The following is a 15855-nucleotide window of genomic DNA, read 5'->3' as shown; positions in this document are numbered from 1 at the left end:
GGACCTAACATTACTATAAACAGCATGTCTGCAGGAACACTAAGAATTAATTTAGTGAAATAAGTCAGAAGCAGTTTAAAAAAAAATCCTTCTGTGTGCTGTGCAATATTTTGAAAGCAGGCAGAGCTACCTACCTGGCATCAGCTTGAACAAATGTGGAAATAATGCCTCATAAAAGCCAAACTGGTAATTTGCTAAAGACTGAATATTATGAATTCCAACATTTACTTTTGAAGTATGCCTAAACAGAGTACGGTTTTTCTTTTAATATTGAAGAAACCTTTTTGTTCCTCTATTTGGCCATCTTTTAAGGTGGCTTCTGTTTGATGTGACATTAAATCTATACATATTTTATAAGAGGGATTAGGTGGTGGTTGTTTCTTTAGAACTATGTTTTTATTGTTTTATATTTTTATGTGATTTATGTATGTATCTTGTATTCCACAATGGATATTTTTTTAGAATTGTGGAATAGAAGTGCAGAAAAACTATGTTTTGAATCTGGAGTAGTATATGAGATAAAATAGTCATTGTGGAAGTTCTAATGGGTTTGTTTTGCTATTCACCCCTTATACAATGGCATGACATGAGGCAAGAGGAAAATTGCTATTAAAAATTGGGCTCAGATGTCTGTCTTCCCTCTTCAATATTCAATTTGTCAGGAAAGAGAAAGATCAATACTGCTTTTAGAAGTTCAAAAGAATAATTGCAGCAGTAGGCATTGCTTTTCTTCTTTTGTATGCAACTGTAATGTAATTAGTAATAATTATAGGTTGGGGTGGTTATGTTTCCTCTTTAAAAATATCACTTTGATGCATCTTTGCTGTTTTTTGTTTTTTTTTTATCATCTCAGCAGTTTAGGAGTGGATCAATTTATATCTTGTTGTGAACTTGGTTCATATATTCTACTATGCATAAATAGAGATGGCTGTTTTGAGATGGTTAATATTCATAGCCTGAATTATATTAGCTTTCATCTACCACACTCTGGTGAGAGCACACAAGATACAGGTGGGTTGGGAAGATTAAAATTGATGTAACAATTGCGTTCTCACTGTCTGCACCTGTAAACCAATCATTTTTATGCAGAAACTTATAACTTGCTGTTGGGATTTCAATGTTTATATTTAAATGTATTATTGCATCCATTTTTATAAATCTGTTTTGTTCGTATTCCTATAAGCCTCTAGTCAAGTTATTGTTAAGTCATTTCCCTTCCTTATATTGGATGATAATATATATTCCTGGTTGTGGGGAAAGGTTGATGCTGAATTTTTTAACATGAGAAGAAACTGTTTTTCTGATACCACTGATAAAGCCATATCATTTTTTTAAGACAGTGTCATGATGAAATAATTTTTTTAGATAAAAAACCTACTGATTATAACATTTTTTTTAACATTTTTATAATAAAATGTGTATTTAGAGTGTTTTACCACTACCCTTGAAATATAGTGCAGTGCAGTTTTTATTAATGTATTAGAGCATTATTACTTTTTTAAGACAAGGTAAAAGTGGCCTGAATATGCGATTGGGTTTTCAGTCTATTTTGTTAACTTATGGTTCTCAAATTAATTTTGAATCCGTGTTATTGGTTCACCATAATGTGTGGTTGTAAGCCATTCACACTAGCTTTTGTGTTTTTCTATAGGTTTTTGCAATCATTATTTCAAGGAACAGGTGACCTATTTCCTGGTTAAGAGAAGATTACTTATATAAGAATTGTTCACAGAAATTGGCATGGGCACATTTCCTGTACTGCTGTAGTTATCAACCCACAAAATATATTTTTCAGGATAGCTAAAATATGGAAATGCAGCTAATTCTTGGACCCTGTATAAAAATATATCTTATATATATTCATCATAAAAATCTTGAAAACCAGACCTGGTTAATAATCAGCGCTTTAGAGATTAACATAAAAATATGCTTTCAAAGACATTTTTTATACATTTTCTATCAAAATATTTCTTTACATGCCCTAGTATGTACTGTATGCCTTGGGTTGCTAAACAGTAGTTATGAATGAGCATACATTTAACTAAAATAAAATGGCAGATTTATATTGTCAAGACTAAAAGTTGAATATATAATAGAAAGAAGACAAACTTGGTGGGGTATTTTTAATGATTTTGAAAAAGTGTTCATATTGGGCCTGATTTTTCAAAAGGATTTACATGAGTAAAACCCAGTTTTATGCAGATAACTGGGCTTTTAAAAATTGCCTGTGATGATATGCGTGTAAAAATATGTGCATAAGTTATACATGGTTCTTTACACACCCAAAAAAGAGGATTTGGGGAAGCAGTATTGGGCCAGAGAAACCATTTACAGACGTATTTTCAACTTTCAAAAAAATTCACTTAAATATGAGTGTTTAAGCCTGTCGTAATTTTCAAAGCAGACTTGCACACCACAAGTTCGCTTTGAAAATTCAGGAAAAAGTCTGCAAGTACTTTCTACTTGTTGATTTTAGCCCTACGTGCAGTTTAAAAAATTATCTTCCTAGTATTCATTCTTATTAATAACTTAGTATGGGTCATCCCAGTAACTCAATAATCCCCACAGCCATCAAAGTTAGTGATACTGTGGTTAAAAAAAAAAAAAACGAGAGAGAGAGATCTGGCCTTTCCAAGCTCATTGACGTTTGCTTTTAACCATTTTCTTCTATGCAGATCACCCTATCCTTCTTGGAAGCTTAATGGGGTTTACTATTTAGTGTGTTTGTGCTTTTAATAGTCAGTAAAGCAGCTAATAAACAGAAGTTAGTGTGTTTAGTTTTAATAGTAAGGCAGCTAATAAGCAGAAGTTAGTGTGTTTGTATATTAAAAAAAAAAAAAGGTAGCAAGAAGCTAGAAATAAACTAGGAGCAGGGCACTCGCGCGCCGGCGCACCTATTTTACATAGGCCGCCGGCGCGCGCAAAGCCCCGGGACGCGCGTAAGTCCCGGGGCTTTGTAAAAGGGACAGGAGGGGGCGTGTCCGGGGCATGTCCAGGGTGTGAGTCCGGAGCAGGGGGTGGTCCGGGGGCGTGGTGACGGTTCGGGGGCGGGCCGGGAGGGCGGTCCGATTTCCCCGGCACTGTGGCCTGTGCCGGGGGATGCCGGGGCGGCACGCACAAGTTCCGCCTGCTTCAAGCAGGCGTAACTTGCCCAACAAAAGGTAAGGGGGGGGATTTAGGTAGGGCTGGGGGGGGGTGGGGTTAGATAGGGGAAGGGAGGGGAAGGTGGGGGGACGCGGAAGGAAAGTTCCCTCCGAGGCCGCTCCGATTTCGGAGCGGCCTCGGAGGGAACGGAAGCAGGCTGCGCGGCTCGGCGCACGCAGGCTGCCAATTTTGTGCAGCCTTGCGTGCGCCGACCCCGGATTTTATAAGATACGCGCGGCTACGTGCGTATCTTATAAAATCTGGTGTACTTTTGTTCACGCGCGCATATGTTTTTAAAATCTACCTCAATAACTCTCCCATCTTATTTCTTAGACTTCTGGCATTGGCATACAGACATTTCAAAGTGTGGGGGTTTTTTTTGTATTAACAACCTGCTTTTCAGTTGTTAGGGATAATTTGGAAATCATTAGCTTCAGTGATTTTTTACATATAGGCACATGAACTATGTTTTCTTTAAATGGAACCTCTCTGTTGAGATGCCCTAACTCTCCTGTTTCATTAGTATCCTTCAGGGATACATTTCTCCAAACCATGCACTGCTGAGTGACTGTCAGCTTTCCCCCTTGTTCTAGTTTAAAAGCTGCTCTATCTCCTTTTTAAAAGTTAGTGCCAACAGCTTGGTTCCACTCTGGTTAAGGTGGAGCCCATCCTTTCAGAAAAGTCTCCCCTTTCCTCAAAAGTTTCCCCAGTTCCTTGCAAAGCTGAATCCCTCTTCCCTGCACCATTGTCTCATCCACGCGTTGAAACTCTGGAGCTCTGCCTGCCTCTGGGGACCTGCACATGGAACAGGAAGCATTTCAGAGAATGCCACCCTGGAGGTTCTGGATTTCAGCTTCCTACCTAAAATCCTAAATTTAGCTTCCAGAACCTCTCTCCCACATTTTCCTATGTCGTTGGTGCCCACATGTATCACGACAGCCGGCTCCTCCCCAGCACTGTCTATAATCCTATCTAGGTGACGCGTGAGGTCTGTCACCTTTGCACAAGGCAGGCAAGTTACCAGGCGGTCCTCACGTCCACCAGCCACCCTGCTATCTACATTTCTAATAAATTAATCACCAACTATGATGGCCAGCCTAACCCTTCCCTCCTGGGCAGTAGCCCTGGGAGACATGTCCTTAGTGCGAGAGGACAGTACATCACTTGGAGAGCAGGTCCTTGCTACAGGATCACTTCCTGCTACACCAGGGTGATGTTCTCCTACTGGGAGACCTTTCTGATCCAAGGCAGCACTGGGGCTGCCAGACTGGATTTGGGACTTGGCTACTATGTCCCTGAAGGTCTCATCAATGTACCTCTCTGTCTGCCTCAGCTCCTCCAAGTCTGCTACTCTAGCCTCCAGAGATTGGACTTGTTCCCTGAGAGCCAGGAGCTCTTTGCACCGAGTGCACACATACAATCTCTCACTGGCAGGTAAAAAATTGTACATGTGACATTTCTTTCTATCAGGCCTTTCCTGATTGATGCTTTATATTGTTTATTGTTATTTTTATACTGATTTTATCACTTGATTATGGTATATTTTACTGATTTTTGTTATATTATTCTTTTATTTTTATTTTTTATTCTTTTTTTTTTTTTTAAATTACACATCTCTCTGATTTGTGTAAGAAAAGTGATATATCAAATACAATTAACTATCTTTAAGGTTGCCAACTGGCCAGTTTTCTTCAAGGAAGGCCAGCCACTGTCAGGATGAGAAATCCAGCCACTATGGTTTTCTGTTGACATCTGGCTTGCAGACCAGCAAAGACTTCTCCATCCCTCTCCCCTGCTCCACAGATCTTTCATTTTAACCCTCAAGGTCTGATCCTAGCAGCTATAACTTACGAGCTCATTTTTAAGCTGCAGAAGCAGAAGTCTGAATGAGCGTGTTCTCCAATCCAGGTGTCGTGGTGGCCCCGCCGCCTCCTAGTTTCCATGGAGGATGTGCTACCTGGCAGCAGAATACACAGTGGCTCAATCTCCTGCTCCCCATAAGAATAAGCTTTGGTCTCTACCACACCACTGATATATGACCTTGAGGGAGTACATGGTTTTAAAATGAAACGTCTCTGGTTAAGGGAATGAATGGGAGTGCTGGTTGATTTCAGAGGGAAGAGCTTAGGTTGTGTGGCCAAGTTAGTGGGGTGGTGAAGTTAGCAATCCAAATTATTTTACAGGATTAGTATTTTATATTTTATCTTTTTTTAATCATGTGATTCTTGGAGTTTCATACCTCAGGTGAATAGGTGTTGTCATAGAGCTGTACCATACTATGAAAAAATTCTACATTTTATATAATATTTAACATAAAAAGCTGACTTGCTCCTAACTGCAGATAGTAAACTTTACAGATATTTAAATTGTGTAAGCGCAATGATTTACCTCTAAATGAACCAAACGTTTACATTAGCCTGGTAAGTTTTCTACATTTCAGTAACTAAAAGCAATAGCACATTTCCACACTACAGTAAAATACATTTAACAACGTCTTAGTGTTTCACATGGGAAGTTTTGGTTGAATTTGCATTTATCACAAATGAAAATTATGAATCAAGGCAGCATAATGTAAGTAGGGTTTATAGTGCTAACCGCCTATCTGAGATTTCCTTTCTAACAATTCTTTTCTTTGAGATAAAATGACTTCCTGTCAAAGTTTCCTGTATCCATAGAAACCTCTCTTACCAAATCACTGTGGAGGAACCTCTGGGAAGAGCAGTTTCCTGACTGCAATGTGGTTATTGTTGTTTAATGTGAGATTTTTCTAATCTTTGTAGTAAAAATCCTTTAAACCTCTTCTCAAGTTGAACTTACCACTTCAGCAAGTTAACTGAAAAAATGAACCGTTGTTTTGAGGTAAGATACGTGCATATATATTACTATTCAGCATCTAGGCCTATTCAGTGTAAGCAACATATTATTAATCCTTTTGAACTATAGATGAAAGTAACAGTGTGAGTGGAAAGCAATTTGCTTTTCTTCATGAAGGTTAGTAATGCTGTTCAGTTGAACGCTTTGAAATGTAGAAGAAATTATAATTTACTTTTAGGAAAGACATTGACTTTACCTATTAGGATGATGATAGTTGCTTTTACGTATACCTATCGATAGTGTGAATAAAGTTCTGGCACTCTTCTGAGGAAGCACACCTTGGCAGATGGTATAGAGATTACATTACAGGCCTGTTCCTGCTTTGTAAAACCTTGTTAGATTTTTTTTTCTTTTTAGGCAGCGATATTTATATTTGATTCAAACATTTTTAAATTATTTGTCAAAAAGAGTTTTTCATTCAAAGACATGATATATTTTGAGTGTATCTACAGCATTTATATGCCAGAAAACTTAATTCACTGTGAATTGTAGTTTAATATATTAACCAAGATGCTATAGTATGTACCTTTTCATCATTCAGTCAGGACCATATTTCAAAAATTATTCATTCTTCAAATGTTCTACTTAATTGTTTAGTCAGTCTGTAATCTAGATGATACTTATAATTAGCCTTGTAAAATGTTCTTCTCCATATCTGTTTTTCTTTTGGCAATGTGTGCCCACATTTCAAAAGATACTCGCACATCCTGAGCAATCTTTAAGCAATCTGAGTCAATTGGAAAAAAAATTCATGATGAAAGATTTGAAAAAGGGCAGTAATTTATCTCTTGTTTGCAGTTCTGAGTAAAATTTGAAATGGAAACAATATGCAAAACTAAAAAGTCTGTTCTATTTGTAGTTTTTCATGAACTGCCAATTGAGTAATAATTATTTTAATTAATCCTCTCTTTATTTTATCTCAAAATAGCCAGATCAGAAATGAATGGGAAAGCCAAAATTAGAAATATGTATGGATTTCAAAGTTCTCTACCTTGCCTTCCACTATTTCTTCATATCCTTAGCTGGTTTCTGTTGTTCCTGTTCCACAAAGGGATCCATGGCTGTCCTTCTGTTTGCCTGCTCTGCACAGGAAGACAAGCTAACTGCCGTGGCTTAGGACTCACCAGCATTCCCAAGAACTTTCCCAAAAGTACAACTCTTATATACTTGAGTGGGAATAATATCTCAGACATACAGCTGAATGAATTAAGAAACCTTCAAAAACTTGTTGTGCTGTATTTAGATAATTCTGGCATTTTATATGTGCATTCAAAAGCTTTTGCTGATCTTAAGAAATTATACTACTTACATCTGAATAATAATTACATCAGATATCTGGATCCAGGAATATTTAATGGACTTTCAGATCTAAATTATGTGTACCTTCAGCATAATCAGATTACTTTCTTGCCTCGTGGACTATTTAGAGATTTAGTTGCAGTTCAGTACCTAGCACTCCAAAATAATCATCTCAATGCGCTTGGTACTGACACTTTCACGGGTATGATCGGTCTTCATACTCTCAACCTAGCCAACAACAAGATCTCAAGAATTTCTGACTCTGCATTCCGTCATCTTAATAACCTTGAACACCTGTACCTTGAAAACAACAGCTTGGCACATATCCCTTCAAAAGCCTTCAGAATGCTCAAAAACCTTAAGAGACTTTTATTGTCTAATAATCCTATTGAGTCAATACCTTATTTTGCATTTAGAGGATTAAATGAGCTTCAAGATCTTTTCCTACAGAATGCAAAGATAAAAACAATAAGCATGAATGGCTTTGCTGGATTATACAATCTTAAACAATTGATCTTAAGCAACAATGTCTTGGAAAAGATACATTCAAAAATGTTTGCATGGTTAACTCATTTAATGTATCTGCAGTTGGACAGGAATAAAATAGTCAGCATAGATAATGGAACATTTGAAGAAATGGGAACTTCTTTGAAAGTCCTTAATCTGGCATTTAATAAACTCACGGTCCTGCAGCCTAATGTTCTTCAGCCTTTGGTTTCACTAACACATCTTCAGGCAAGTTACAATCCATGGAACTGTGACTGCAATTTGCTTGGATTGCACAACTGGTTAGCATCCTCCCCATTCTCTGTTAATATTCATTGCCAGAATCCACCAAGGCTGCGTGGCAAACCATTACATAATCTTAAATGGATTGAATTTAAAAGCTGTATTGCCACTCCCACAAAAGCAACTTGGGGTCTCATATCTGAGCCTTTTGTAGGTACAGCACAGATGCAGTTGTCTAAACTCACCACATATAATATATACAGGAAATATTTTTATAATGCACACAATGACAGCCTTACTAACTGGGCAAAATCCTCATCACCAGCTCCAGAATTTCTTCATGAAGGATATATTGCTAGTAACCTGTCAAATGCAACGCCAGTGGTACCCATCTTACCTATACAGATACATGAACAGTTAGCACCAGTTAATGTTACCAAAGGAAGCAACAGTGTGCTCCCACTAGATGCTGCTTATGTATCATTGAAATCTCATTTTATTTGTCAGCATGAAGTTGAAAAACTGAACCGGTCTTTTGAAATTTTACTAGCCTTCTTCATTTTGGCTTGCGCTTTGATTTTTGTTCTGATTTATAAAGTAGTTCAGCTTAAACTAAAGATGAAGAGACCGGAAAACTCAGCAGAAAATGCAATAGAATACTACAGTTGTTATCAGTCTGCAAGATACAGTGTGACTGGCCCAGTTCAGGCAACATCTCAGAATCGTATAAGTTCATCGTCAGACCAGATGCAGATTTTCAAACGAGCAGAACCTGTATGCGAAACACAGGTCATCTTGTTTGAACATTCAGTACTATAAATTCAGCATGGTCCAAAAGTTGAAAGTGTGTTTGCTTCAACAAATTAGGATGCAAATGTATACAGTTTCTTACATCTCTATTCATTGCATGAATTTCATACTTGATAGTTAATAATGTGTTAATTACAAATTTACAGTGATGTTTGATGACAGGTATTGACAGCAGTATTTAGCTCAGCTGAAAGTTTCTGTTCTTTCTAAAAATGAGTTAAACCTTTCACAATTTAACAAGCTGTATTACAGAATAATCTGAAGAATATGGGATGACATTTTGCCACTCAGCATGTGTCCTTACTGAATCTCAATTAAAGTTCTCTTGAGAACATTATCCTATAAAAACGATTTAGTAATTTATGAATGAAGAACACCTGTCAGCACAGAAATTAGGAATGTACTTGTATAAAATCATGAGTTTATGGTTTCTAAGTAATTATGAATGATTTACTTGTAAAGAACTAAAGTTTAATATTAAATCTAAAAGTATATAGCTTTGGCAGTTTTAGTATACATAGGCCCAATATATAGCATGCATGCTATTTACTATGCTGCATTAACACGCTATTTTAATGCTAACATTTCCCATTAGATTTACTAACCTGTGATATGTGAGTAGCACAGTTTAGTAAATCCCATATTCTTGTGGTTAGGAATACACAGACTTACCCAGGGTGGAAACAACCACACATTTTCATCTGCAAGAACACGACTTTTCAGCCCCTCTTGGCTGTGAAACATAAAGGCGCAGGTAGCACCGAGTTCCCTCCCTCACTGCACCAAATCCGCCCTCCCCAGCATTGACTAATTCAGGTCACAAGTGTCCTACAGGATCCCAAAGAATAAACCCAGTCCTTCCGGCTCATAACCAGGAATAAGTAGTGGTTTTCCTAAGTCTCCAAGGCTAATAGGGATATGCAGCCCCAAAATTATTAGCTTGGGTTTTTTTTGTTTTGGGAGTCATTTTTATTCATTCCATTTAATGTTTTTTCGGTTTGTTTCATTTGTCAATGAAAAAAATAAATAAATAAATAAATTAAACAAGGGAAAACAAGAAAAAAAGCCTCCAGTGCCATGCCTGGGCCTTTCCAGGCCAAAAAGCTGCCTGATAGGAAGGGCTGGGTCCAGGCTGGGCCCAGCATTGAGTACTCAGAGCCAGGCTTGTGCTAATTCCAAGTGCCAGACCTGACATGGTACTGAGCCCTATTGCAGTTTTTTGGCCAGGTATGTCCAACCAGAGTCTCCAGAGGCAGGATTTTTGTTGTTGTTCTTGTTGTTTAATGCCACAAATATGGAAATACCCAAAAATGTTGGGGTATTTTTTTAGGAGGCTATTTTAGGCTAATTTTATTTGGACCAAACTGAAAATGGCATCATTAATTGCATATATGTCATTTGTGAGAAATAAATGCACATCCCTAGCTAATAATGGTTTATAGCTTTTTCCTCCAGCTATGCTAACTGTTTTCACCATATCCTCTGGCAACAAATTACACAGTTTGTGCACTGGGTGAAAAATATTTTCTCTGATTTGTTTTAAATGTGCTGTCTATTAGCTACTTGGAGCTTTCCTAGTACTATTTGAAAGTGAAAATAACTGTTCCTGTTTACCTGTTCCACCCTATTCCAGACTGTATAGGCCTCTATCATATCGCCTCTCCGCTGTCTCTTCTCTAGGTTGAAGAGCCCTAACCTATTTAACCTTGTTCACAGGAGAGCCATTCCATCCCTGTTATCATTTTGGTTGCCCTTCTCTATACCTTTTCTAGTTCGTTATATCTTTTTTTTTTTTTTTTTAAATGGGGTGACCTTAATTACACATGGGACTCAAGGTGCAGAGGCATTATGATATCCTCATTTTATTTTCCATTACTTTCCTAATAATACCTAACAAGCTATTTCCCTACACATTGCAAGGCAAAAGGAAACTGAGTCACCTGACACAATTTTGAATTTCTGTGCAAAGTACCAGTGAGGCAGGAGCGATCTGACTCCTATTGCTGAAGACCTTATGTAGCATATGGGTAAGGCCTGAGGAGGCTGCTTTTTCTTCTAAATTGGTTGGGAGTGTGGTTTGTATTGGAGTAGATCTGCCATCTACCTCATCTAGTGAGGTGGAGGGATAATGCAGGGGTGTACAAGGGGGGAGCTTTTCTTTGGTGATGAGGGAATTTGGTGCAAGCGTAGGTCAACTCAGGACTAGCTGTGACTTTAGGCATTTTGAGGGTCCCACAAAAGCACCAGCAGGCTCGTTATCCTGCTGATGCTGTCAGAGGAGCCTTAACTATTCCTTTCTGTAGGGCTGCCCTGTGTCCCACCCCAACACAGTCCTAGCCCCTTGCTATCACATCATTAGGTCGCATATACCATCATCCTTGTGGCCTTCTACTTCATTCTGATGTATCCCTGTAGGCCAGAGTAGCTGCTCACAGTGCTTCACTGGAACCAAACTGGTGAGAATCATTCCCCTCTGTGGCTTGACCAGCAAGGAAGTGGAGACATCGGATCCAGTGCTTCTAACCTACTCCTGCTGCCACTGGTTCCAGTCTCTCCCCAGTCAGTCAATTAGGTGATCTAACCAACACAGCAAGGAGAGGAGTCCATGGCAGCAGGAGCAGATTAGAAACACTGGACCTGCTGGATCCATTGTCCTGCTGGCTTGGTCATGGAGAGGGGAAAGAATGAAGTTAGTATAGAGGAGAGAGAGAGACCCTCAGGAGGCACAGCATTCAAGCTGGGAAAGAGGTATATGGGGAATAATTGGGACTTGGGGATTAAGGGTAGGGTGGGAGGAGGGAGAATGGAGAATGGAGACTGAGATATGAGGTTGGAGAGCAGGACAGTCTTTGTGGGAGAGGGAACTGGTGAATTAGTACAACCACATTTAACATCATTTCTGATAGGTTAGGAGATATTGCATTTATGGAGAAGTTCCCCCACCCTGCTCCTCAATCTCTGAGGTCAAGGGATGGAATGACCACCCCATCCTCACTCTTCATTCTTGTGGTAGCGGTCCAATGCTGCTGCCGATTTGCACATGGTTGCACCTCCCTCTCTCAGGGTCAGCTTTGCCTCGAGGTATAGTTAGCTTTCCAAGGGTTAATGTGCATCAATAGGCTTACTAAGTTACATGTTATTCTGTATTAATATAAATGAGCTGTTTTGCATACATTTGCATGCAAAGCAACTCATTGATATTTTGCTCTAGTTGGGCCAGTTTTGGTTTACAATATCGGTAATGCACATGTAAACATTGGCAATAACACACAATAAATGCTGAATTCAGCGTTTTAATACCTGTTGCCATGTTTATTGTGGCATGGTAAATTTTGTAGAGGGTCTTTATGGTAAAATGCCTCACAGTCATGATATCTGATTGCCATTATGCTCCAATATTGTACAGAGTGTTTGTTAAAAGTGCTAGATTTTTTTTTTATGTTTGACATTCATAAATTTAGGTTTAACTGTTTTTAGCCTCTGTTCTGTAACAAATAGAGGCTGAATGTCTATGTATTGCATTTTGTATGCCTGTGTGCATGTCTGCCCCCTACCCTTGTTCCCTTATAATTGTGAAATGTCTAGATGTAGTAGGTGAATGACGTTTTGGGGGCAGATGGGGATTTGGAGGTCTTTTGCAATTAAGTTTCAGGAGTAATTGGTGGGGGAGATTAGTGACAAAGAAATGCATGTATAGCACATGTAATTACTAATTTATGGGGCAAACGGAAGATAATGAGAGGGTTTGCCTGATTGGGTGCCTAAATGTAGGTACCAATCATGTAGGCATCTAATTTAGGAAAGAAACATTCTAGAAATATTAAACCAAGGCAATATTCCCACTACTAACTACGTGGAGCAAAATACAAGTGAGATTCTTGAGAATGTGTTATCTTATACTGGTCCTTCTATGGAAAATGATGGCATTTTCTGCAGATTTCTTTTGTGGTAATATGAATAGTTTGCACTGTTCAGCTGAAGACATAATGATAGTAAAAGCTATTAACAATTACTGAGTGGATTTTTATTTAAGGAATAATTATTAGTATCCTTTTCCAAGCCCAATTCAAGGAACTTGTAAGTTTCAGAGATGAGATGAGGTAAAGGGGAATAAACTCATTTTATTCACAGCTATTTTTCACATTATTTGTGTTCTTTGAGCAGTAAGTCTACTTTTTCTTCCAATTTGTTTGATGTACCCAAAATCTTGAAAAAAATTTGTTAGAATTTATGGACAAATTACATTGGCCTTGCCTTTTTTCCTTAACAAATGTTTTCCTCCATAATCTGGATTTCACTTACAAATTTCTCTTACTTGATAGCTCTCAGAATGTAAGAATATTTTCCCTGTCCTCATAATTCATCAGTACTGAAGAGCACCTTTTATTCACAGATCCATTATCTGGAAGAATTATCGTGATTCCTGGATCATGTTCCTTTATCCAGAAAAACTTCTGTAATCTGGAATTTGGCACCTGCTTTTGCTTCTTGCCACTAACCTCCCCAGGGCTTCCCAGCTGCAGCTGCCTTTCTCTTTTTCCTTTTGCCCCATTTCAGCCAAAACCAAATGCGCCCCCCACCATCACCACATCAGTTCCCAGTACGTACCAGGATCAGTCCAGACAGCTGGGTTATGCCTCCCCTCCAGCAGATGGAGTCAGAGAGAAAACTGAAAGCACCCCCTAGATATACTGGTGTGCCACCTGCGATCCCTCTGTATATTCTCTGACTCCAGCAGATTGAGAGGCATAACCTGCGGTCCTGGTCTGGTCAGTTTATCGGTACTGGGAAACATTTAAAAAAAAAAAAAAAAGGGACAAGATCAATTGGTTTCTTCCCTCCTATCGTCTGTCTGTCTGTGTTTTTAGTGTCTGGCGCAGCGCGGTTGGAGCTCATTGCGGGCAGGCAGGAGGGCAGTGTCCTCCTTAATTTCCCGGATTACAGTGTCCTTGAACCTGGGGGAGAGCTTACCGGTGGGCCGGTCACCCTCCCCCCAATTCCAGGGGATTCAGCCCTGAAGGGGGTTTGCAAAAAAAAAAAATAAATAAAACGGCATTAAAAGTTTTTTGAATTGGGCTAGCTGAGCCACTTAAGTCCTGTTGGGGACAGGCAGTGAGCTATTTTTTCCCTTAACCCCGGCCTGCCAGCGTGTTCTTGGACCCGGAGGGGGTGGCTAGTTCACCCGGCGCGCTGTATCTGTGAGGCTCTTTCCTCACCTTGCTTTTGGCGCCGTTTTTGTGTTGCAGCTCCGTTCTCTTCTCTGATGCCGCGGTCGTCACTCTGCGTGTCCTGTGGGGGGGGCGGGGGCGCGACTCTCCCGGGAGGGTCTCTGTCCCCGATGTTTTCCCGGGGGCGAGGGATCCTCTCGGGGGCCGAGCGCTGCCCGCAGCAGGTCTCCTCTCCCCTCTCCGTCCCGGCATCGCAGCGCTGCAGGCAGTTGTTCTCCGGCCCCTCCTCCCTCGGGGAGGAGTGCGGCGGCCATCTTGGCCACGAGGCAGGCTGAGTCGTCAGCGTCGGAGGAGGAGGAAATCTCCCCTCCTCCCTCTCCTGGTGCACAGAGCGCGCGCTTCCAGCCCGATTTGGGGACTCCTCGAGCCCCCCCCTCTATAGATGCCCCGAAGAAAGGTTTGAAAAGGGCGGTCCCCTTTTCTTCTGATTTTGTGCTCCTAATGCACAAAGCTTTTTTGCAGGCAGAATCCGGCTGGGAGGCAGAGGCGCCCACTCCTCCGAAGGTCCCCAGGACCACTGCCTTGCCCCAGGGGACCCCGCCGGGCGCGGGGTCCTCCGGGGGCCAGGGTCCCCGTCCACGGGGGGGGGGGGGAGCTGAGGACCCGGAAGACTCAGGAGCCGCGCCGGAGTCCCCGGGGGCTCCGGACTTGCTGACGGCGGATACTCAGGGGGCCGTAGAAGGGGATGACCCCCAGGTGCTACATTTGTTTGGAAAGGAGGAATTGAGCTCCCTTATTCTCCACGTGTTACAGGAGCTAGAGTTAACGGCTCCGCTGCAGGAGGCGGACACATCTACAGGGGATATTGCAATGGCAGGGATTAGAGCTCCCCCGTAGACCTTTCCCTTTCACCACAAGGTCTTACAGATCGTTTCAAAGGAGTGGGACCTCCCAGAGGCGTCCCTGCGGGTGAATCGGGCCATGGAAAGGCTATATCCCTTACCCAAGGAGTCATTGGAGCTCTTGAAGACGCCCGCGGTAGATTCGGCTGTCACGGCTGTGGTGAAGCATACGACTATCCCCGTGACGGGGGGTATAGCGTTGAAGGACCTCCAAGACCGCAAGCTTGAGGTCTTATTAAAGCGTATTTTTGACGTGGCGGCTCTGGGGGTCCGAGCGGCGGCTTGCAGCAGCCTTGTGCAGAGGGCCAACCTCCGCTGGGTTCAGCAGCTGATGACCATGCAGGAGCTCCCTCCGGGAGAGGCTGAGCAGGCAAATTGTGTTGAGGCAGCGGTCGCTTATACTGCGGATGCCCTGTATGACTTGTTGCGCACATCGGCTCGCATTATGTCCTCGGCGGTCTCAGCCAGGAGGTTGCTGTGGCTCCGTCGTTGGTCGGCGGATGCCAACTCCAAGGCGAGGTTAGGTTCCTTCCCCTTTAAGGGCAAGTTGCTGTTTGGCGAGGAGCTGGATCAGCTCATTAAGGACCTGGGTGACAACAAAGTTTACAAGTTGCCTGAGGATAAGCCTCGGCAACCTCGGTCGTTTGGTAACGCTAGGGCTCGCTTTCGGGGGCAACGGCGTTTCCGTGGGGGAAGAGGGGGTTCCCTTCCCCAGCGGCAGCAGGCGACAAGATCCCAGGCCTGGTCTTCTTCTTCCTTTCGCGGCAGGAGGCCTCTACGCGGAGGCTCTTCCCAAGGCTTTCCTGCCATCAAGCCCGCACAATGAAGGTGCGCGGGCCCACTCCTCCGTTCCCGTTATCGGAGGTCGGCTGTCCCAGTTTTGGGAGGAGTGGGTCAAGATCACTTCGGATCAATGGGTCCTCGACGTG

At 41.5% G+C, this 15855-nt stretch overlaps 2 protein-coding genes across 3 annotated transcripts in view; both read left to right on the top strand.

The window, feature by feature from the left end:
* Nucleotides 1–10523, top strand: part of LRRC70 (leucine rich repeat containing 70) — a 77100-nt gene extending 66577 nt beyond the window's left edge. The window contains exons 2-3 of one of the 2 annotated variants that reach the window (XM_029576389.1): nt 5925–6003; nt 6947–10523. In XM_029576389.1, coding sequence (XP_029432249.1) covers nt 6958–8865 — 1908 coding nt within the window. In that variant the 5' untranslated portion in view covers nt 5925–6003; nt 6947–6957 and the 3' untranslated portion in view covers nt 8866–10523. Of the gene's footprint in view, nt 1–5178; nt 6004–6946 lie in introns of those variants that run through there. The other variant, XM_029576380.1, reaches the window with a different exon arrangement.
* IPO11 (importin 11) overlaps nt 1–15855 on the top strand; it is a 1257051-nt gene that overhangs the window by 926205 nt on the left and 314991 nt on the right. The window lies entirely within an intron of this gene.

Source organism: Rhinatrema bivittatum, chromosome 1 (assembly GCF_901001135.1).
Source record: "Rhinatrema bivittatum chromosome 1, aRhiBiv1.1, whole genome shotgun sequence".
Lineage (NCBI taxonomy): Eukaryota > Metazoa > Chordata > Amphibia > Gymnophiona > Rhinatrematidae > Rhinatrema > Rhinatrema bivittatum.
The sequence above is the reverse complement of the archived record's forward strand: the minus strand, read 5'-3'. Positions and strand labels throughout refer to the sequence as shown.